Source organism: Carlito syrichta, unplaced genomic scaffold (assembly GCF_000164805.1).
Source record: "Carlito syrichta isolate Samal-C Ts95f unplaced genomic scaffold, Tarsius_syrichta-2.0.1 Scaffold315108, whole genome shotgun sequence".
Taxonomy (NCBI): Eukaryota; Metazoa; Chordata; class Mammalia; order Primates; family Tarsiidae; genus Carlito; species Carlito syrichta.
Genome location: NW_007259204.1, coordinates 452,551 through 477,399, shown reverse-complemented (window position 1 = coordinate 477,399; position 24,849 = coordinate 452,551). Strand labels below are relative to the sequence as shown.

The 24,849-nt window shown below is 34.4% G+C and overlaps 1 protein-coding gene across 1 annotated transcript in view; it reads left to right on the top strand.

Annotated features, from left to right (window-relative positions):
• Positions 1-24,849, top strand: part of LOC103274897 (protein eyes shut homolog) — an 872,098-nt gene that overhangs the window by 471,718 nt on the left and 375,531 nt on the right. Inside the window, 1 exon segment of the mRNA XM_021706071.1 lies at positions 17,130-17,254. Within this exon segment, the coding sequence (XP_021561746.1) occupies positions 17,130-17,254 (125 nt within the window).

The following is a 24,849-nucleotide window of genomic DNA, read 5'->3' as shown; positions in this document are numbered from 1 at the left end:
CGGCACCCAGAGCCTCCCTGAGTGACTGGTGGCTTGGTGCTGGGTGCCAGGTGGGAGATGATGTAGCCAGAGCACGAGCTGAGACCCAAGACTCCCACACATGTGGTGGAACAGCAGCAGCAGGGGGCCACAATATCCGGCCCTGCATGGGACAGAAGGTCCCCGGGCCTCGTACTAGCATGGCTGGTGGTTCAGAGAATCTCACGTTCAGAGAATCTCACAAGTCCACCTATGCTGTCACCATCTTGCCCCTCTCCAGTCAGTATTTATTTTTCAAAGAAATTCAACTACTTTGTGAAGGCTAGTTAATGTAAAATAATAACGTTCTGATGAATGAAATCCTAAGTGATTAATCCTAGCTGTTTGCTAACTCAATGTGATTAGAGATAATAATAATAATAATAATAATAATAAACTTTACCTAGAAAGAAATTACTGATAGAGGAATTCAGGCAGCTGACATACCGATGCTGCTTTTTTCCACTTGTGTAAAGATTCCTCCAGCTAGGAAATCTGCATCTTTTTTATTCAGAGCTACCTGGCACAGTAAATGCAAGGAAATTCACAGCAATTGCGAGGAATGAGAATGAGAAGTTAACCACATTAAAGAATATATCTATATAACTTCAGGTAGACTGAAATCAGGGATTGGTTCACAAAACATCTTTTCCCCATACATATACAGTTTCCTGCTAATCATGTTTTCATAATGTCACATTATAATTCTCTACTACTATTCTGGATATTAGTGTATTTAAAATGGTTGAAGATTAGTATAAATCCCCAGAATATATTCTCTTTGTAATAATTCTTAAGAATATTGTTTCCCTCTCCAGAGAGTATGCATTCCTAAAAGCATACTGAACATTAAAACATAAAAAATTCATACATTTTCATTGTGAATCTTCCGCACAATAGAAATAAAAATGTCCTATCCTAATTCCTCTTATTCTCTTGGTTCTAACCCTCTCCAACCAGTCACAATTCTTTTAAATCATAAGATGACAAAAAGACAAAAATGCTTTTTCAATACTCAGTCAACTGCAAGTAAAAATTTAAAAAATTAACCTCATCTAATTAAACCATATGTAGAATTTTTATAGCTCATAAAACTGGGAAGTTTCATTATGATGCTAATTTCAGGCACAGCTGGATCCAGGAATGACTCTGTCCAGAAATTATTTCTCTATCTTTTGACTCTGCTCTCCTGTATAAACTGACTTTATTCAGAGGTAAACCCTATACTTCTGGTGGGGAAAATTGCTGCTGATCACCTTGACTCTCTATCTGCTTAGGCTACAATCTAAAATAAAAATCAGATCAAATCATTAGGAAATTGAATTGTCACTACTTAAGTAAAATTCTCACCTATTACAGGAAATAGGGTTTTCTGAATTAACCAGCTTTGATCACTTCCACCCCTTTTAGGGTATGTAGTGGGATGCCACTCTTCACTACACACTAATTTAATACCACCTGCCCCTAATCCTCCCCAGAACCACATGGGATTTCCCTAGAGGAAAAGATGTCATGCATCTGAATAGTGTAGATCTTTTATGGATAGGATGACCATACAAGTCTTTTTGTCTTAAATGCTTCATTTTTATCCCTGTTTTTGTCCTGTGATAATTAATAGTAAGACCACCTTTAACTCTCTGAAGAAAGGTAAATTTAGATGCAAATTATAAAGTCACTCTTTGGACAAAAGAACATCTCTTCTTTCCCTGAGAAACGAAGCAGTTGCATTTGGGTCAGCTAAGGGAATTTGAAGATTTATTTACATTAGTCCTATATATTAATAAAAGAAAAAGTACACATTTATTCTATACTTCCACTGCAGAGAAGGGTTTTAGAAAAAATGAAGAGAATGAGAGAAGTCTTTTTTTTTTTTTAAGTAAGGCATCATCTGGACAAGTGTTGACTCTCCAGCAGGAATTTTAACTGCTTACAAATTGAATGTAAGTTTTCATCGCAGCATCATTTCATTTATTATCTCTTCATAGAAAAAGAAAATTACACATGTTGAAATGGATTATGTGAACAAAATGATATGGAGACAAAGTCAGCACAGAAGGGGTTACATCACATGCCCCCTTCCCTCTCATAGTAGAAGAATATCCTCATGTACCAGGGAAGGAAGAGGATAGGTCAATTTTAAGTGTAAGGAAACACATATACAAAGTCATCAAAAAAGAACAGCATATGTAATAGTACAGGCAATCTCAGTTGTCTTAATTTTAAAAAGTAGAATCACATTTCTGTGTTCTTAAAACCAGTAAATATAAAAAGTTTATTAAGATAAATGCTAAACACTAAGATAAACTATGTGTGATATTTCAAACCAAAAAAGTTATAGATCAAGGTGCTTTTGATTTAAGTAACAACAACAAAAACAAACTAATAGACCAATAATTAGGATTATTCCATTTTTTCCCAAAATAAGAAATCTAGTAATTGGTGGTTCCAGACTCATTTCAACAGTTTGATGATGCTACCAAGTAGTAAAGATCTTTTCACTTTTGTGTTCTCTCTACAGTCTGCAATTTTCTTTGTGGACACACAGTGGTTGGTGCAACTGCAAGTCTGAGATGCTTACACAACAACCTTTTTTTAGGTTATGAAAGGGAAGCTGACAGTTAGATAGCTATTTTTTCAAAGTTGACCCCAACCATACATGCCTCAGTGTATTGGTGTGTGTGTGTGTGTGTGTGTGTGTGTGTGTGTGTGTGTGTGTGTGTGTGTGTGTGTGTTACAGAGAGAGAGAGAAACTTCTAATGCTACTCCGACACATTCAGCTCATACATTAATTTGGTTTTCTTCCTGCACCATACAATCTGTACCATGAAAAGTAGCAAAATAAAATAAACAGTTCTATTGTCAAGATATAGCTTTGGAGTTAAAAAAAAAAATCAGAGTCTACTCTACTTGGTTAGGCAGATTTTCATTTCAACTCAACATTTCCTGTAAAGTAGAAATGTCATGTTGTTAACTGGAGAGAAGAGCCAGGAGTCCCAGACTTCTTGAATAGGGCCACTGACCTTAGATTCTGAGCTGAGTGTCTCACAGGCATTTATCTAAATGGAGACACTAAGTGGGCTTCATGATTATAGAGAACAGAAGAGAAGAATAAAAAGCTATTTTTGTTTTGTCTTTATCATGAAAGGGAATGGTGTCTATTTTTTAACATTTTGCATAATTTTAAAAAATATTTAGTGTAAGACTCTCCCATATAATGATGCCTTTTCACTAAAAGCATGCAGAGGGCTTTTTAATTTATGGAGTTTTTTTTTTATAATTAAGCTTCTAGTCCATCTTCAAGGCTTAGGTAGTAATAAATAAGGGGGAAATGTGTATAATGCTAACAATCAAGCATAATTTTAAAAGCTATAGAATTGATCAAGAGATATTTATATTAACATATAATACTTAGGCTTAAAAACAGAAACTTTTATAAAGTTTCTGAAAGTGGTCTTTGGTAATTTTCTAAGACCTTCCTTAAAGTTTTAGCATATATTCTAATGTCTAGTTTTATTTTTAAAGTTATGTCTTTGTTTTTCTTTTATGTGAGTTTATTCCTGAAATTTTTTCCAGTTTTTAGGAGAAGGTTATGGAATGAATTTTGTCCCCTACACATGTATATGTTGAAGTCCTAATGCTTAGTAACTTTGAATATGACTAGTATTTGGAGACAGGCCCTTTAAAGAGATAATTTGGGTACAATGAGATCATAAAGGTAGGCATCAATCCAATATGGCTGGTGTCCTTTTAAGAAGAAACGATTAGCAATTAAGATTCAAATATGCACAGAGGAAAGACCATGTAAAGACACAGGGAGAAGACAGTCTTCCACAAGTCAAAGAGAGGGCCTCACAAGATACCAATCCTGTTGACACCTTGATCATGGAACTCTAGTCTCCAGAACTCTGAGAAAATAAATTTCTGTTTTTCAGACCACCCAATATATTATGGCAGCCCTACAAACTTTTAGAGGGGGCAGGAATATAAACTTTAAAAGAAATTACTGCAGCAACCAAGGAGCTGTTAAAAGCTTAAAGTCAGTAAAGACAAAGACTTGTTAATTGGTGACATTTGATAAGAAACTAGGAACACAGGCATCATATTCTTCATACCCTTAACATCCCAGGTGAAAGACATATACTAAGGAAAAATTACTTGAAAATAGGCACTCTTTATTATTTTGAGGCCATGGCTTTAAAACTTCCACTACAAAATATTTATGAGATAGATTGTGTCAGGGAGGATTGTTTGGTCCTAGGGTTAAGACAGTCTAAAAAGAATACAGATTAGATGTCCTGCTCTTCCTAGAACTCTTCCCAAAATGAAAGAAAGATAAATAATAAAAATTTTAAAAATATGAAAAATTGAGAGAATTTATCTAAACCAAGATAGGAGCTTTTTGTTGTAGAAGTAACCAAATGGATGACATTTGACAGAACATAATCATTATAATTACAACATTAAACATTTGTTTGCCTTAATAAATGTTTAATATATTAATTTTTGTATTCTATTATAATCTCAATTAACATTTACTATTTTTGATATAATATTTAAAGAACCCGGTCATAGCTTTCTTAGGGAAGCAACATATATTTATCTATAACTAAAAATCATTTTAAAAATAAACAGATTCTGTTTAAAATGAATTCCTATTCCTGACTTAGAAGGACCAACAATTCTTCCAAGAATGTATATACAAATTGCAAAACAGTTAGTCTATGTTTAACATTGTTATTTCATAAATTAAAGAATTTATTTTTAAAATATTGTGTAGCTGTACTTTCAGAATGCCTTTTATTCATTTCAAACTGTCAGTTCAGGAGAGTGGGCTTGTCTGAAATGTTCAGTGTCCAGAAGTCTGTATATTTGGGTATTCTGAGAGTAAATCAGTATCTGTAATTGGGGCTTGGATCTGTTTTTCCTCTGTTCAGTATCTAATAACAACATTTCAAATTGGAAACAGCAATTATCAGAACATGTATAGTTTGGTAAGTAGGTAGAGGTCAGAAGAATCAATATTTAGTAGGACTAATAGAAGCTGAAGTTGCTCTTAAAGAAATAAATAATCTGATAAAAATAATCCCAAAGGAATTTCTTACAGTCTAGTTTATGCACTAATTTATTAATGATGAGCTGATTTATGTTGATAAGTGGCCAGTCAGCTTTAAAATTCACTTCTGCTCTCTCTTGGAGAATTATAGAAGACACCCTTACTTAATGATGGAGAATTCTCACCATGTTGACTCTATTAGTGATATAGTTACTCACAATTAAGAAGGATTTCAAAAATTTCTGATCCCACACTAAATCAGTATGTACATTCCAGATAGTTTAAAATCAAAGTAAACTCCAGAAATAGCGATTATGAAATATTAAGAAATTGACAAACGGTTTTGCTTTTTATTTCAATCGTACACTATTGTCAATGAATATTGGACAAAGCTAGACTGGCTGAAATTGAGCAAGAAAATAATCAACAAGATTGACTACATGAGAGGCGTTCAAAAGACGATGATCTCTGTATTAAAGATAAAGAAAGACAAAAAGTACCACAATAACTCACAATTTTAGATGTACTTTTATAAAACCTAAGATATTCTTTTAAATGTATATATTTTAATGTTAATTTTAAGATTTGAAAAAATCTTACTTTCATTATGTTGCTTGAAATTCTTCTCCCCCTACTAACTTGTTTTATTTTATATCTCCTGGGGTTTTTACTCCTGTTACCCCATGATACTATCCATATATTTGCATGTTTCTACCTAACCATCCATCCATTTACACACACACACACACACACACACACACACACACACACTCCATATAACTTATTGGTACATATTTCAGTAGACTAAAAATATTTTGTCTTAATTTTGTTTTCAGAATTTCCAAATGTATACACATGAACCTGAAAAGTGCATAGCTAGAAAGGTACATATATATTAAAATAAAATACATTTGAAAATATAAACAGGTAGAACATTAACTTCACATAATGCCTCCTTTAGTATGTCAGACATTTCATATTTGCTCACAGGAAAAAAACTAAAGTAGTATAAAATTTGTTCTTTGTGAAAAGAACCTTAATTTTTCCATCAGCACACATGTATGAATCCACATACATAGACAAATATCCACAAAGAAGAAAATATTTGTCAAATGTAATATTAAGTGAGGGAGAGTAGGAGTGAAAATCTGATTGTTGTAGGAAACTGTTTTTCCAGAGATGGGTAAGTCATGACAGTGAAAGATACAGAAACATTGTATTATGAAGAATGGGATAAGAAAGGGAGGTATCTGATAGGAATTGGAAAATGTGACAAAAGATAATTTCAAATACATGCAAAGTGGATTAGAATGCTCATGGATTACTCCTGTTAATAATATATCATCAATACTTGGACACACATGTTTGTTTCAGCTCTATTCGCAATAGCAAAAACATGGAACCAAGCAGGTTGCCCATTGAAACTGGACTTGATTTTTAAAATGTGGTACATGTACACAATGGAATATTATGCAACCATAAAGTAGGACAAACATATGGACTGCAGCAAGTTGAATGAATTGAGAGGCGCTCATACTCAGTGATCTATCACAGAAACAGAGAACAGAGTACCATATGTTCTCACACATAAGCAGATCTTGAACAATTATCATAATACTATAAGAAAGGGATTGGCAATAGTAAGAAACTGATGGTAGGGGTAGAATTGGCAGTTGAGGGAAACTGCCAGGAAAGGGAGGGGCATACTTCATCAACAAGGTTACCTGCATAATGAACATTTGTATACCTAACCCTGAATTGTACTCCACATCTTTAAAATAATAATAATAATAATAATAATAATAATAATAATAATAATATATCATCAAATGAGTGGGAGAATTTTTGAAGAGATATTTAAAGTCATTATAATAAGATGGCATAATGCTCGACAGTTTGCAAGTGTTAAAAAAAAAAGAGATGGTTCCATTTAATTTAATTTTTTTCCATTAGAGTTGTTGAAAAACCAAAGGAATTGCCTTGTAAAATTGACATTCAAAGGACCCGGAAAAATCCAACTGAATACTTCTTGAATATGTTTTTTGGGAAATTTCAGTACTTGACAATGTGGGCATTCAAATAAAACAAAACTTTTAAAATATTTTATCAGAAATCTCTTTCATTCCAGTGTAAATGATTGGGTCAGGCATTGGACTGACTCTTGCCATGAGAAGCACTATGTCTTCATAAAAATTTTCTAAAATTGTACCTGTCAACAGAATTTTTTTAAGATTTAAACTCAGGTCAGATGAAGAAACCCAAATACTGGTAGACTGAAAATATTTTCTGTTTTGTTTGTGTTTGACAATTTCCAGATGTTTACAAGTGACCCTAAAAAATGCGTAGCTGGAAAAAAATAGCTACCATTAACTTTATAATATTTTTTATAATATTTGCTGACTATAATAGAGCAATCTGATGTAAATTTGCAAACTTTCTTAATAATAGAGAATCTTGTCTTAAGAATATCTTTCTATCAAAATAAAGTAATACCTAAAAGGTAATAGAAGTTATAGTAAATTGAGATAAATTCATTGTCCAGGCTGGTTCTAGCTATTTCCTTATTATCTCTTAATGTAATCTCTGGCATAAAAATCTACTGTCTTGCATAGTAAATGTTTTATTCCTAAAAGTAAAATGTAGGTTAAAATGTCTTAATTCAAATTCTCAGTGAAGTTTGAATTTATTCAATTCCCTTCTTCACTTTTTAACACATGAAATAGATTGTTGCTTCTCATGTGGCATCTGGCACAGATGCCACTGATGTTTCTCACCCCATCCAGCTGTGCTGGACAATTCCCAAGCATGTCAGTAATATTCCACCACAGCTTCTCCTTTTATGCCTTTGGGATTTTTTCGAAGGTTGAGGGATCTTACTGAGGGCAACCACTTATAGAGCAGGCTAGAAGTTTGGAGATGTTAATACCCTAGGGGCAACTCTTGACTAATAGAAAGCAAGAGACAGTGGACCATTGCCCCATTTCTCAATCATTCTGAGGAAGTTTCTGATTTGCCTTCTTCACGGATCTTCAGTAGGTACTCCATGTGTACAAAATTATCTATTACTGTGTAATACATTACCCTCAAAGTTCTATGCTTAACACAAGAAGTCTTTATTGTTTCACACTATTATAAGAGTGGCTTATCTGGGTGGTTCTGACTGAGGGTCTTTCATGAGGCTGCCGCCAAGATGTAGGCAAGGTTAGGATCACATGGAGATTTGTCCAAGACTGAAAGATGCTTTTCTTAGCTCACTCATGTGGCTGCTGGTCAGAGACTTCAGTTCTTTTTCAGCTCTCACCATAGATTTACTTGCATGTCCTCGTGGCACAATTGCTAGATGGCCCAAGAAATCCAAAGAGGGAAGAAGGTGATAATCACGTTTTCAATAAGAGAAGGAGTAGATTCCATGTTTTGAAGAGAAACGTATGAAAGAATTTTAAAACCACTACATTTGGACCAAGTCCCAGTTACCCACAGAAGCAAAGTGGCCACACTGCTAAATTATGCATTTGACTTTCCTTCCCAGTTTTATTATTTCCACTCTTCATTTTTGCTTACTTGGATCACCTTCCATATAAACAAACTGCACCCAAGTTCCTGCCTCATTTTCTGTACATAGAGCATTCTGAATCAAAGCAACTTTGTACTGTGACATTTAAGTACTCACAATATCAATATTTAAAGCAACGTTTTATTGAGAACTGACACAAATGATATTATCTATAGAAAGAAATACATTTTGAATTTGTTCATTTATAGTCACTGAGACAGTTGTGGCTAATGTTATCTCTTTTTAACCTATATCAGTTTACTTGTTCATGTGCAGTTTCAACCAACAGTTATTTAGACAATATTCTGATTTGCAAAGTGGTTCCAAGAAATTTATTAAAATAATTGCTTTCTGAGAGTATCTCCTCTTAATCTGTATGCATAATTGATAGTAATGTAATAGAATTACTCAGGACAAAAGTAAAAATGTTAAGTTAAAAATAGCCTCTAAGATGCATAATTTAGACAATACTAACAAAAGTACCTATTTGGCATATCAATTAGGATTTGACTTTATGCAGTTCACTTAAGACTATAATAAAATTACATATTTGAAAATATATATAATAATTTAGATTCTAATAAATCACACTCTCAAGCAAATCAAATGAGTTTAAAATTCCTGTGCTTTAGAAAACATTTAGAAGACACAATGTGCTAAATTGAATAGTACAGAAAATATTGAGGTGAATAATAATATAATATTTGTTGAACAAATAAGGCCATTCTGGTCAGATAATTGATTTTGCCTATTCACTAGGATAACACTTACTTATGTTCCTGTTGTATTTTCCAGAGATCTGGTAGTTTACAAAATCTAACTCTTTATTGAAACAATTTTAAAAAAGGAAAAAACTCAATGTTGCAAACTCACAGTCATTCACATGAGGTATGAATATAGGTAAAATATCTGGATTCCAATGACCTAGATCAGCTATGTGACAATTTCAGATCCAGTTTGATTATCTGGTGTATCATCCAGTACAAAGAGGTCAAGGCACAGTGGTAAGAGATATTAGGATGATTTGGTTTTGCTTTGCCTGCGGCTATTCTTTAGAATTATGGCCCTTTACATAAAAATAAGCCATAGATTCCAAAAGGTGTACATTTTTTACTAAGGGTATAGGTATACAATCAAGCTTAAGCAGAATTCATATTTAGGGTGTGTGAATTTATATTTAGGGTGTGTGAATTCATATTGGAGGCTCTCTGTTCATGATTGACTATGATCAATTACTTACAAAGGAAGTGTCTAAAATTCAGAGACATAAACACTTTAGATTTTGGTATATTTTAAGAAAGGATTTATGTGCAATTGTATTCCTAACTATGAAAAAAAGAATATAAATCACAAAAAGAACGGTAGTGGTTCTGAAATTGTATGAAGTGATTTATGTGTACATCTGACACTTTTCAGCTATTCTAACTTGAGAATTATTGTCTTCAAAGTTTCTAATAATAAATAGACACTCTACTTCTGAGCATTTAGAGTTAATGTTTTTAAAGTTGATGCTTTGCAATTTTAAAATAAATCATGTTATAACGTGGTTCCCTATTGACAATTATTAAATTACATCTTATTCAATTGTATTATCAAAGCCCAGCAACTGAAACATTGGAGAGCTCAACTGCACTTGTTTTTAAACTGTAAAATGAATATTTCAAAAGCAAATAAGAGTTTAGAGAGTGTATGAAAGTAGAATTAAGTCTTATTTAAATTAAATTGTTACCCATCTCAGCTAAAAAAAGAAAAAAATTCTGGACAAAATTGATCACATGGGATGGAAATTCAGTTTTTGGAAGCTTGTTATACTTTCTTATCCAAAATGTATAATGCCAGATAATATTTTATTTGCTTAATAAACTAAGGCACTTCTGGAAAATTTCTTTATTATGTGCCCTATAATTTGTTTTGATAAATGATCACAGTGATGGTTTTGGTATAACAGAATCCATAGAGCTCCATAGACAACAATAGGAGATTATGCTTTATCTTTCAGGAAGAGAAAGTGAAAAAGATAATAGAAAATAAATAAATACCATAATGTTGGACTTAATAGATGTGAATTAGAAGTAACCATGCCAAAGAAATAGTATCAGCAGCCACAGTCATGAGGGCCTAGAGCAGGGGTCCCCAATCCCCCGGCCACAGACTGGTACAGGTCATACAACCTGGCCACACAGCAGGGGGTGACTGATGGGTGAGCAAATGAAGCTTCATCTGTATGTACAGCCACTCCCTATCACTCTCGTTACCGCCTGAGTTCTGCTTTCTGTCAGATCATCAGTGGCATTAGATTTTTGTAGGAACTCAAACCCTAGCGTGATCTGTGCATGTGAGGGATCCAGGATGCATGCTCCTTATGAGAATTGAATGACTGAGGATGTGAAGTGGAACTGAGGCGGTGATACTAGTGCTGGGAATAGCTGCAAATAAAGATTAACATTAACAGTGGGGTTTGACAGCACATCCCACCTGCCACCCCGACTGTGGAAAAAATAACTTCCACAAAACTGGTCCCTGAAGCCAAAAAAGTTTAGGGACCACTGACCTAGAGGACTTTCAGTAAGAGTTCTGCGAAAAGGTGGTGACTAGCAAAGTGGTTATATAACTGTATTTGAGCCATGTGGTTATCCAAATAGCCCCAAACCATACTAAATAATTTTATTTGCAACTTAATCTGTAGCAACAGGGCAAAGCAGTATTTTCCAATTTGAAGAATCATTTGAGGGTGGCTCCTGTGACATGCTAATAGCAGTTCAAAGTAAATTTATTGTAGCAATAACCTAAGTGGAAGTGTGAGGTTGGGTCCCTCTAAAGCTTAATTCTAAATTCTCATTCTTCAAAAAATTACTTTCAGTGTTTTATTATTTTAATTGCTATTCCTCAAAATCAATTTGTATTTTATGCCCCTTCTCCCAATATTGTAGAGCAATTCTTGTGTTAAAAGCCCAGTGTGACAGTGTCATTATATAGTTGTGTTTTAATCGTTTTTAATAAATCCTTTTGTATAAACAAGTTGGGTGTATTCTTTCAACCTGTCAAATGTTCTATTAAAGTGCTTATGAAGTGAATGTGTATGGAATTAAACTGCCTAAAATATCAATATAAATAGCTCAATCTCCCCATATGTTAGAGAATTTTACAGTCCATTGTATAAATATTTTTGCAGAGTATAGGGTTATAAACTGTTATGCACTTCTATTTTATAAGAGTTTTCAAAATCTTTCCTTCACTTAAGCTAAGAATATAAATATCATATAACCTGAATGAGTGAAGAATAAAAGTTTAACCTTAAAACTTTAAAACTGAAATCATAGGCTGTTCACAAATAAATCAGCACGTAAGGCCCATTGCAGAAAAGGAAGCCTTAATATTCATAAAGCATTCGATGTAATTTATTATATTAATGGTTGATCAAGAAAAACCCAGATGATCATATCAACCATTATCGTATCATATGTGAATATGATCATGGCATCACAAATGAATAAGAAAAAACATATGATTATTTTAATAGGTGCAGAAACATCAGTTGACAAAAGTCAATGCCCATTCATGATAAAAACTGGTATAAACCAGGAATAAAACACACACTAATACAAGGTACTTACAAAAACCCTATAGTTACCATCATGCTTTTAATAGTGAAAAACTGAACTCTTTGCGTGAGACTTGAAACGAGGAGAGGATGTTTTCTCTCACCACTCCTATTTAGCATCATACTAGAAGTCCTCCTGAGTGTAACAAGAGGGGAAAAATAAAAGGTACACAGATTGGACAGGAAGGATAGACCTGTTTTTATTTTACAAATGTTATAATGACTCCATGGAATTTATTAATTTTTTTAAAATCACTCTTGAAGTTAATAAGCTAGTATGGCAAGATTACAGGAAATAAAGTTGAACACACAAAAGTCGATTTGCTTTCCAGCAATGAACACTGAGTATTGAAAAAAAAAATCACAAGGCAATACAAAAATATCACTTATAATAACAAACAAAAATGAAGCATTTAGAGATAAATATAACAAAATATGTGTAATGTCTGTATGTAGAAAACTATAAACACCAATGAGAGAAATCAAACAATATATAAATAAGTGGAGTGATATTTCTTTTTTTGTTTTTTTGTTTTTTTTGTTATTATAATTTATGAATGTATTTAACCTTGCTGGTATTTTATGGTATAATTTTGGTTGTGACAAATTTCCTTCTGTTGTTAAATTTTATTATGAAAGTCATTATAAAATATGAATAAAGTTTGAGATAGTCTAATAAAATGTACACAAATTATAGTCTAATCTTTTTTAATTTTTAATTTTAAAGATATAGAGTACAATTCAGGGTTAGGTATACAAATGTTCATTATGCAAATACCCTTGTTGAGGTGTGCCCCCTTGCCCTGGCAGTTTCCTACTACTACCAATCCCTTTCTTATAGTACTATGATAATTGTTTAAGGTCTGCTTATGAGTGGGGACATTTCTCAAAAGAAGACACAGGAGCAGCCAAAAGATTCATGAAAAAAATGCTCAACCCCACTAGTCATCAAAGAAATGCAAATTAAAACCACACTGAGATACCACCTAACTCCAGTCAGAATGGCCATCATCAATACTTCTAAATGCAACAGATGCTGGAGAGGATGCAAAGGGAATACTTCTACACTGTTAGTGGGAGGGTAAACTAGTACAACCTCTGTGGAAAACAGTGTGGTGATTCCTAAAAGATCTAAAAATCGACCTCCCATATGACCCAGCAATCCCCCTACTGGGAATATACCTGGAAAAACTCGAATTACTCTATGAAAAAGACACCTGCACATACATGTATATTGCAGCATTATTTATAATAGCAAAAACATGAAGCCAACCGAGATGCCCATGGAAAGAGAACTGGATAAAAAAAAATGTGGTACATATACATGATGGAGTATTATGCAGTCGTAAAGAAGGACAAAAGTATGAACTTTACAGCAACTTGGATGAACTTAGCGTCTATGATACTGAGTGATATTTCTTAACATGTATTGAAAGACACAGTAGCATTAAGATACCATTTCTAGCCGGGCTCGGTGGCTCAGCCTGTAATCCCATGCCTTTGGGAGGCTGAGGTGAGTGGATTGCCTGAGCCCGCAAGTTCGAGACCCGCGGGGCAGGCGAGACCTCATCTCTACACTAAAATAAAAAAATTAACTGGGTGTGGTAGCACACACCTGTAATTCCGGCTACTCGGAAGTTGGAAGGATTGCCGGAGCCCAGCAGGTCGAGGCTGCAGTGTCCGGGAGCGGTCACTGCACTCCAGTCTGGGTGACAGAGTGAGACTCCAACTCAAAAACAAAAAAAAGATACCATTTCTTCCCAACCTGATTTATAGATTCAAAGCAATTTTGCCCAGAATTCCAGAAAAACTTATTTTTGTATACATGGAAAAATTCAAATTAATTATGTAGCTATTTATCCCTTAAAAAGGTGAGATATAACTCCTCATCCTTCAAGTGTAGGGTGTGCACAGCAACTTCCCTCTAAAGAGTCCTCTTCATATAAGTGATAAGAATGAGCTCTTTCTGTGATTTCTTTCTTTCCAACCTCATAATACCAGTGCAACCTTGAGGATAACATCAAACAAACCAAAGTTGATGTATAGTACACAAAATACTTGACTGATATCCTCAAGAGTCAAGGCCTTTTGAAAGAACTAGAAGTTGACTTTCCATATGACCGAGCAATGTCTCTATTAGAATATATACAGAGGAACTCAAATCATTCTACAAAAAAGATACCTGCACATGCATTTTTATTACAGCACTAGTCACAGTAGCATAAACATGGAACCAACCATGCTGCCCATTGAAGCTGGACTTGGATTTTTAAATGTGGTACATATACACAATGGAATATTTTGCAGCCATAAAGGACAAACATATGGACTTCACAGCAACTTGGATGGATTTAGAGTCGATCATACTCAGAGCTCTGTCACAGAAACAAAGAACAGAGTACCATATGTTCTCACTCATAAACGGACCTTGTACAATTACCATAATATTATAAGAAAGGGATTGGCAGTAATGGGAAACTGCCAGGAAGCGGAGGGCAGGATTGGCTGTTGACGAAACTGACAGGGGAGGGTGAGGCATACCTCATCAACAAGGGTACCTGCATAATGAACATTTGTATACTTAACCCTGAATTGTACCCTGCATCTTTAAAATAAAAATTAATTAATTAATTAATAAAAAAGAGCCAAGGTCATCAAAAACAAGGAAGTATGAGAAAATATTACATTGTAGAGGAACCTAAGGAAACATGGCGACTACATATAATATAGTATTCTGGAAAGGATTCTAGAACAGAAAAAAAGGACATTAGGTAAAAACTAAAAAACCCAAATAATATATGCACTTTAGCCAATAATAATGTATCGATAGTGTGTCATTAGTTGTGACAAATATACCATAATAATGTTAGCTATTAACCTAAGAAGTACTAAGTATGGATCATCTGAGAACTTTTACTACCCTTGCAACTGTCTGTAAATCTAAAATTAGTCCAAAATAAAAAATCTATTACACAATTTTTTAAAACTACCCTCTTCAAAAAAAAAAAAAATACCACCACAAAATATGTGTTTTTTCCTTTTGCAGTGAAAATTAAAAATAATATTAATATTGCTGGCAGTTAATAATGTAGACAAATGAGCTTTTCACATATTTCTTGCAAGTATTTTTTGACAATATATTTTTCAGAACAATTTATTGTATTAAAGGAAAGGCAATAAAAACTTCAAATACTTAAAGAATGAGGCCTGAGTTAGTTTATTTTGCATGCCAGGAAACACCACCAGTGAAGAATTCCTCTGAAAGAAAAATCGTCATAGGTTTGTTTTTCCTACAAGAAGGAGGAGGTTCATGGTCAGGGTGACAACTCAATATTGAAGAATTTATCTGGAAAGTGCAAAATGAGTCCACCCATAAATCTACACACAGTTAAAACAGGTTTTGTTGTTTGTCGGTCAGAAAATAGTCTCCAGTTATGTCCAGTGAGGGTCTAGCACAGTGGAGTCACTAGCATTCTGAATTATTTAATATGCATAGCCACTTAGTTTTGCCTGGGTAGAGACAGTTACAGTGAAACAGAATCACCTAAGCAAGTGTTTATCCAAATGAAACAGAATGGCTAAATTTGGCTAGCTGATAAACATAGGCCACGTAAAATTTTACCTTTGCAATTTGCTAGTCCTATAACCTTGGTAAAGTTATGTGAGTGTTCAGTAAATATAAGTAATGGTGAAAATTATGATCCAATACTATGTAATGATCTAATCCTTATTTATTATTTATCTTTTCACCAGCATGACCTCAGACTGTGCCCTCACTCATACCTCAGCATTCAGAACTATCTATAATGTCTGGATTAACCCACATTCTTTTTTTCATTCTCATCCTTGCACATACTCCTTGCCATGCTAAAAAATGCATCTCTTTATAAGCTTCTTATAGTATTTATCATAGTATTGTGTTTGCTGCTTGTATGTTTTTCTAATTAAGTTGGGTGCTTCTTGAAGGCAGACACAAAGTTTTAGTTTGTTTCTTTTTCCCCCCCTCAGCATTTTTAAAAGATCTGCCATGTAAATAGGTAAACATCACTCATGAACATTGCATTTTTATCAGTGTGAATGGATCTTCTATCAGTTCTTGAACTGTGGTTTGACAGCTGGCATCTAAATGGCTTATATGCAATTATCTCTAAAGAATAAGAGGAAGTTCAATAGCCTCTAACCTACTGACTCCATATCTCTGGTTCCAATTAAGGAGCATACAGTCCATGAAATGCTCCCAATTTCTCTAACCCAAGAGCCTCCTAGAGAGCTGTTTCATTTATTTTCAAATTTTTCACTTCGGTTTGAGCAGGTATACATAGTAATACCACTTCCTGTATTTGTTTCTTAAGATTGACATAAGTTACCACAAAATTGGTAGCTTAAAACCACAGAAACATATTTGCTAACAGTGGCAGGGACCAGAAATACAAAATCAAGGTGTCAGCAAGGCCTTGCTCTCTCTGAAGTCTCTACCTTTCTTCTTCCAGATTCTAGAGGCTCCAGGTGTTCTTTGACTTGGGGATGCATAATTTTGGTTTCTGTCTCCATCTGCACATGGTCTTCTGACTGGTGTAATCTGTGTCTTCTCTTCTTACAAAGACACTTGCCATTGAATTTAGTACGCACTAAATAATCCAGAATGACTTCAACTCAAGATATTTAACCACATCTCCAAAAAGTCTTTTTTTCCAAATAAAGTTACACTCCTACTTATTGAATGTTAGGTCTTAGACATATTGTTTGGAGTCTACAGTTCAACCCATTATATCACCACAAGACAGGCTTCCAGGTACGTGTTGTGAAACTCTGAAAATACATCCAAATGGTGGAACCCCAAGGTGAAAGATGATATTGCTCATGTGTATAATATATAAAAATATATTTTTCACTTTTTTTCTTAGATGTCTTCCTGGATTTTCTGGTCAATTTTGTGAAATTAATATAAATGAATGTTCTTCATCACCATGTCTACATGGAGCAAACTGTGAAGATCAAAACAATGGATATATTTGCAAATGTCAACAAGGTAATTACTGAAAAAAATAGTAAATAACAAGAATGCAGGAATATTGCATATATATTATAATATAAAAGTTTGTACAAATATATGTATGTGTGTATAATGCAGTTTTGAAAATCTACTCAGTCAATAGTGTTGTTGACTATCAATCAAGTTTTAAGCAATGAGTATACTTAACAAATAGAAAATGAATATTCTGTGATACTGTAAAGCAATCACTTAGGCTATAAGCAGAAAATTGTAATGTTTACATGGATTTTCTAAATTTATGTAAGCCTCAGATTTCTGATATTTATATCAATTATGCTTGGCATATGCCACGTCCTATTCTTAATATTGATATATTATTTTTTACAACAAATGTCAGCACAGAGATGGACAAGATGAATAAACTGGCTTTATTCAGGAACAATTGCTGCTGTTTTCTGAATTTTTTGTCCCCCTAAAATTCATACATTGAACTCTAATCATCAATATGATAATATTAACAGGTGGAGTCTTTGGGGTGTAATTAGGTCATGAGAGTGAAGCCTTGTGTAAGAGATTCCAGAGAGCTAGCTGGCCCCTTCCATATGTGGACATACATAGGAAATATCATCTAAGAACCAGGAAGCAGGCCCTCCCCAGACACTGAATCTGTCAGCAATGTGATCGTGGACTTGCCAGTCTCTACAACTGTGAGAAATAAATGTCTGTCTATAAGCTACCCAATTTGTGGCATTTTGTTATAGCAGTCCTGAATGGACTAAAAATAACTCCCCAAGTATTAATAATTATTGGTCCTTTGACTATCTTTACCTTTGGTCATGTTCTCCTTAGCTCCATATTGATATAAACATTTTATGTTTATGTATTTTTTCCCTCTTTTTGTTTTTATTTGTTTCATTCTCTAACTTTGCACATTTGCTGCTTTCTTTCTGTATCTTCTATCACCCATCTTCATTCACTAACATATATCCAAAAGGGATGTTGAATGCCCGAATTTCCTTGACCAGCAATACTTTTTCAGGAACATATGTGGGGTATATTTTTGCTCACTTTAAAAAAAAATTGAGCCAGGAATGGTGGTGCAGGGCTACAGTCTCAGCTACTTGGGAGACTGAGGTGAGAGGATTACTTAAACCCAGAGTTGAAGACTGTAGTGTACTTTGATCCTGCCTATCAATAGCATACTCTAGACTGGACAGCAAAAATATTAATATTTTTTTTAAATTCCCACTAGTTCCGGATCTCACAGAAAACTTCAGACAGCATATGAATAACCCAGATTTCTGGGTTTCTGGTTATTGGGTCCACTGAGGGAGTAACATCCAGATGGCCAAGTGGGTATGAGGGCTTCTATGCCCTACGTGAAATCATACAAACTAGTGAATGCCCATCAACTGAGTGTTACCCCCATACCATTGACAAGTTCAACATCACTCAGAGCCCTGTTCTATTTTTCAGTACTGTTTTCAGTACTGTGTTTTCAGTACTGTTACACAAAACATCTAGAGACACTTGCACCTGTGTTTTGAAATAGCTACTGGAACGTTTACAGGTAAAAGTAGTAGAATAAAAACTTCAACTTTTAAATGCTATTGCAAAAGTTTTGCCTCTTCCAAGTAAAAATATCTTTATTATGGTTAGAACTCTTAAAATCTTAAAAGAGCTACCATAAACAATAAAAATAATTCTACAAAACAATTAAGAAGTAAAACATCTACATAAATTATACTTACCATGTTGATAAGCATCTCATTACTGCTAGTTTCATTTTTTTTCATGTTGATAAATATCTTACAATTGCTAGACTAGCTCTGATGCTGTGGGTTAAGATTCTACTTGCTCTGAATTCACTTGGATGCCTGCAGCCATTTGGAAGCTGCTGTAACCTTCAGTTGAAGCCTTCTGCTGAATGCTGCACCTCTGGTCCATGGTGGGAAGCAGATGACCTAAAAATGACACCCACTTGTGCTGTAGTTGTTATTCAGAACTTGCTGGTACTTTTAACTTAAGACTTAAACGCTTCACAACCTAATCATAAGAACAAAAACCAACCAAGCAGCAAATGAAACAAACAAATCCTTGACTAATGCTGTGGACACTCTACCAAAGCTCTGTCTCCACTCTAGCCATTGCCCATATTCATGTCAACCCATCCACCTTTTGAAGTCCTTTAAGGAGCAATCTTGCTCCTGCAGGTTACCCTTCATCCCTGTCCTTATTTTCCGCATTGGTATAGTTTGCTGTCATTTCAGGGTGTTTCTATTCTTATAGTAAAATTCACTCTCGGATGTATAGTCCTATAGTTTTGGCAAATGCATAAGTTGTGTAACCACCACCTCATCCAAGCAAGTAACCACCATTCCCCTAAATGAGCTCATGCTGCCCGTTTTTATTTAACCCTTCCTTCATCTCAAGATAAACTGATGTTGATAGCGTCTTAACTTTTTCTTTATCATTTTGTCCTTGAAAATTATACCTGTTGCTGAGCTCTTCTTTTTCTTATATTCTGCATTTTAGATCTTGAAAACCAAATGTGAGAGGACTTTGGCACACGTGTACTTAGTAAATAATAATAATTATAATAATCATAGAATACTAGTACATAGACACCATGCTATTACACATATATTCACTCAGTTTTCATAATTGCCTTGAGAAAAAGGTATTTCATTTACCAGTCTCATTTTGCCAATAGGAAAACAGTCCTAGAGCCACTGGGTAATCTCACATAACACACTGGTGGTAAAGCTAAGATTCATATTCAGGAAGTCAGGCCTACTGCTTGGGCCCTCATCATCTCTTATATTCCCCAAAATGTTGTACTGCTTACTAGTAACTCCCCCATAACCTTTCAGTTATGGAAGATGAATAAATCCTAGAGATCTGCTGTATAACATCATGACATAGTTAACAGTAATGCACGATACAGTTAAAATTGTTAAATAGGTAGATCTCATATTCAATGTTCTTATTACAATAAAAATTAAATTGAAAATCATCAAAAAAAACTTTCCCCAATAAGATTCATCAGCATGTCTCAGTTTAGTCTAGATGTTAGCAATTCTAAGTACTAGGGGAATTCTTCAGGAAGGTCTTCTACCCAAATCTGTCTGATTTTCGCTTTAAAAGCTTCCATTAGCAAAAACTTAGAACTTTCCAATGTTCTGAGTAGTTCACAGCAGTTTGTCTTCTCCCAGATGTCACCGAAAGACAGAAAAGCTGACTCATTTAATTTACAAATGAACACTTTTCTCTGTCATCCATTTAAAAGATCCTTAAATAATATTGATAACTCTTTCTTAGACTTTGATCGAAACCATGCCATTATCCTTCTCATACACAATTCCAGATGGAAAACTATCTTGACTAACTATTCCTCTGCCTTTAAGTTGGTTAAACATTATCGCCACATTCTATTTTCATCAGTTGTGGAAATCATTCTTAAATTCACATCATGTTGCCAATTATCTAAATTCTCTTGTTTTCATGTAACAATTTCCATGGTTATAATCCTGGGTTACTCTTGTGCTATGCCATAAGGTTTGTGATTTTATCTTTTTTCTCTCTTTCCTCCTCTTTTAGTACAAACAGAGCTGTATGACTCCTGCAATATTCTGAACAGAACACAGTTTGAAAAACTAAATACTGGTTTCTCCACCAGATATTCTGCAAAATACCAAAATTTAGACTGGATATAAGTAGGCTAGAAGACATTCTAAGTATTATTTAGTTTTATACCACCAAATCCTAGTAGAGAAGTTGTATCATAATGGGTCCTCAGGGAGTGTTCAGCACATGTTGAAAAAATACAGTGCATTTATGGCTGATGCTGCCTAGTCACTGATAGGGCTATGGTTAGCATAAAGCCCTCCCCCACTGTGTAGGCAAAGCATGTATAGAATTGCATCGTTTCCTCCAAGCCAACAAGGAGTAATGCTCATCCACTTTGCACGAGGTTGTGCAAGAAACAAACCAAATAGCATTTAGGATTATCCTAATCACAGTTCATTTTGTACCTGTGCAGTGAATTCAAGAGATTAATTAAAATAATGAGCTCATTTCAAATGAGCTATTGATACAGGTATTCAGATAGGTTTTACAGAAATAAAAACACACTAAACTAAGTTAGTTTTAGCCAAACTAGTCCTATTTATAGTGTTGTCTAACAATACTTAACACCTAGTAAGTGCAACCAGAGATATCTCATTATGAGGAAATTGAAAGTGACAGAAGCAGTTTCTGTGCTGCACATGTGAGTGCTGCACCCAGAGTTGCTCTCAATCCCTGGAGAGTAGGTCCAAATGTTTTTTATACCCAGGAGGAGTTCAATGGTGTTTATACTGGTGATGATGCAAACTGCAGATGCACATGTTGCTCTTAAAGTGACATTATTCACTTTGAAGCAGAAATGTATCAGTGTCCTTGGAACAAGGAAACAAAGAAAAAACATGGATAATATCTGCCACCAGTGCTCACAATTATTGTCAATGATGGGACCTCTCTATTTAGAACAGAAGAGATACAGAATAATCTCTCTTTTTAATCAAGACCCATGAAAAGTGAAATAATCTTTAATATAAAATAAAATAATGTATAGTATTATTTTTCATGAAGCTTTATGTGTAGAATTAATTCTTCTACATATTCTGGAGTTAAAGAAAATAAAATAGTTTTATGTCATTCAATTACAAAATAACATATGAACTGGTAAGACAAAATTATTTTAGGTTTTTTAGGCTTAATTTTGCTTTCTATTTCCAAGATTCAATGCAAACAACCAGGGGCTGAGAGAGAAAATAAAATGAAAACAAAATATATAAATCCTTGAAATAGTGACTTTTATTTTTTTAATAAACTGCAACTATTATAACTACTGTGTTATAGCATGGAATGGTAGCATTAAAACTGTTCAGTGTTTCTACTTCTATATATCAATATATTTAAAGATTTAATTTTGTCTTCAACTTAAAAATTACTTTAATTTTATTACACCGTCATTTATTCTGTAAGCATTTATTTTCCATTATTAATCAGATATTACATTAATTCTATAAGTTCAACACCATAATAATTTGTTTACTTTTTCTGAACTGCAAATAATAAACCTTTTAGTTTCTTGTTTTTAATTACCAAACAGTATTTTCTAGGTACTCGATTAGCTTATTATGAATGAACATCAAACCTACATGAGATTCAAAAGATGTGCATTTCTTTGTTTCTGGCTATTGAAAAAAAAATCTTGTTCAATAAATATTTATTTGCCTGATTTATATTCCCTTATTCATTTCTCATCTCTTACCATCACCTTGCTCCACACCAGTCTGAGCGCCTATTCATCTGACATTTCTTCTTGATGGGTATGACTGGCACTCAACATCATTCCTGTCTAGTGTAGTTTCCAGTACTGCAGAGGCAAGAATATTAAGAACTGCAATTTTTAGACTCCATCAAAGCTGAGGTTGCGAATATAATTTGGTTCCACCAATAATAAACAGACCTGAAATCCAAAGGCTGTGATGAAGACCATTTCTGGATGTCTTGGCAACGTCTCTTGGTAAAGACGGTGCCATGGTGATGAGTGAGGATTTTTGCAGGAGATCTCACTGTAGAGTCACTAATTTAGTTTGTAGGAGCATTAATGGGGCAACTTCCTCTTAATCCGCCTTCCTTGGATTGGCACAGTGAGTTCTTGAACTCAATAATTCTAGTGATGGCTTTATAGTTTTCACATTCCTGATTCAGGTGGACAAGAGATCTCTCAGAAAATCCTATCTGGGCTTATTGGAGTTACTCCCACATTCCTTCCTTCTGATCATTTTGTAAGCATCTAATTCTATTAGTAAGGCCCTATTTGCCTAAATATTTAGCCTGATTTCTACTTCTTGTGCTGAATTTTGACTAACATTTTTTATCCTAGGTGTTTTTAGAACAACAAAATTTTCTTTAGTTGTCCTTGACTTCCCTATTCTTAGGGCATTTACTTTAGTCAACTTGTAGTGGTAAATTCTTTCCCTCTCTATTTGAGATGTAAATCTTCTCCTAGACTCTTGCGTTGTACAAAGCAGAAATATCTTTCTCAAGGATAGGTCCTTGAGTCATTCCATTGAAATGGAATCCTGGAAGAAGATAGTGCCTATGTTTGTAGGAGAGTACATGGCTAGCTTCTTTAAGAGACAATTAGCAAGCACAGGTAGCCTAATCACATCAACCAACATCCCCCCACCCCATTTCCCAGCACTTTTCCATTAGCTCACTCCAGCATTTAAAAATTCGTCTGCTCCCTTTTGTTTTAGTAGAGTTGAGTTCAAGCTCTCTTCCGTGTTGCACAAATTCTCTGTCTCCTATTGCCAAGCTTGTACGTAGTCTTTCTTGTTTGTTTAGCTGGTCCAGCAGAATTTTTATTTTACAATTCTCATCTTATGATTTAAGGTTTTGTCATGGCCTTTCTAGTATTAGAAGCAAGAGAAAAACTATGTTATCATTTTTAATTGTTTCAAATATATTTTGAAATATTTTGCTCAATCAAAAGAATACGCCACATATAAAATATTAAAAATAATAAAATAATTGTGTATACCCACTGTTAGCTTTGAGAAATAGAATACTAGCAATAATTCTGCCTCTTCTAAATTCCTTCCAGAACATCACCGTGCCCTGCAGTAACTATTCAGAGTTTTATATTCAACATTCCCTTAGTATCCCTTAGAGGTTTATTATATATGTATGTATCTCTAAGCAATGTTATTATACTTTGTATGTATTTGACTTTTATAAGGACCGTTATCAGGATGTATTTTTATGCAATATGTTTTTATGCTCAACAATATGTTTGTGAGATTCGGCTATGTGAATAACTGGTTGCAGCAGCTTTTTATAAGACCTGCATTTATTTTTCTGTATCACCTTTTATGGTCTCCTTAGTAGAGATTCCTACAGAATCCATTCAGCACATGAAAGAGCATTGCAGAGTGGAAAGAGTCTTGGACAGGGATTTGATAAATTTAGTCTTTTGGCAGCTACTTCTGAGTTTGATCTGGACATTGCCAAGTTTTTTATACTCAGGCCTTATTTTTCCTCTTATACTGCAGCATTGCCATAAATCATTTCTAAGCACTCCAGAATACATATTTAATTGTTCTGTTATAATTTATCAGGGAAGAACAGTGAGAAATATTTCTAAGTAGGGACAAGAATAAAATTTTGTGTTTCTTAATAGCTAGGTCCAGATTAAGTGCTGTTGGAGGACACAGAAAAATAAAGTTAAAAGCTGCAATTGTAGTAGGCATTATCAGTCAGTGAGCAGTCTAAAGATCTGTTATCCCTATGTAGAATGGTATGTTTAGGTTAGCACAATGTTATGGCTAACATGTTAAACATATTAAGGAGGCTGGTCTCGGTGGCTCAGTCTGCAATCCCAGCGGTTTGGGAGGCCAAGGCGAGTGGATTGCCTGAGCCTGCGGGTTAGAGACCAGCCTGGGCAACTTGGCAAGACCTCGTCTCTGCAATAAATAAAAAATTAGCTGGGCGTGGTAGTGTGTGCCTATAGTTCCAGCTACTTGGAAAGCTGAGGCAGAAGGATTGTGGAGCCTAGCTGGTCAAAGCTGCGGTGGCCT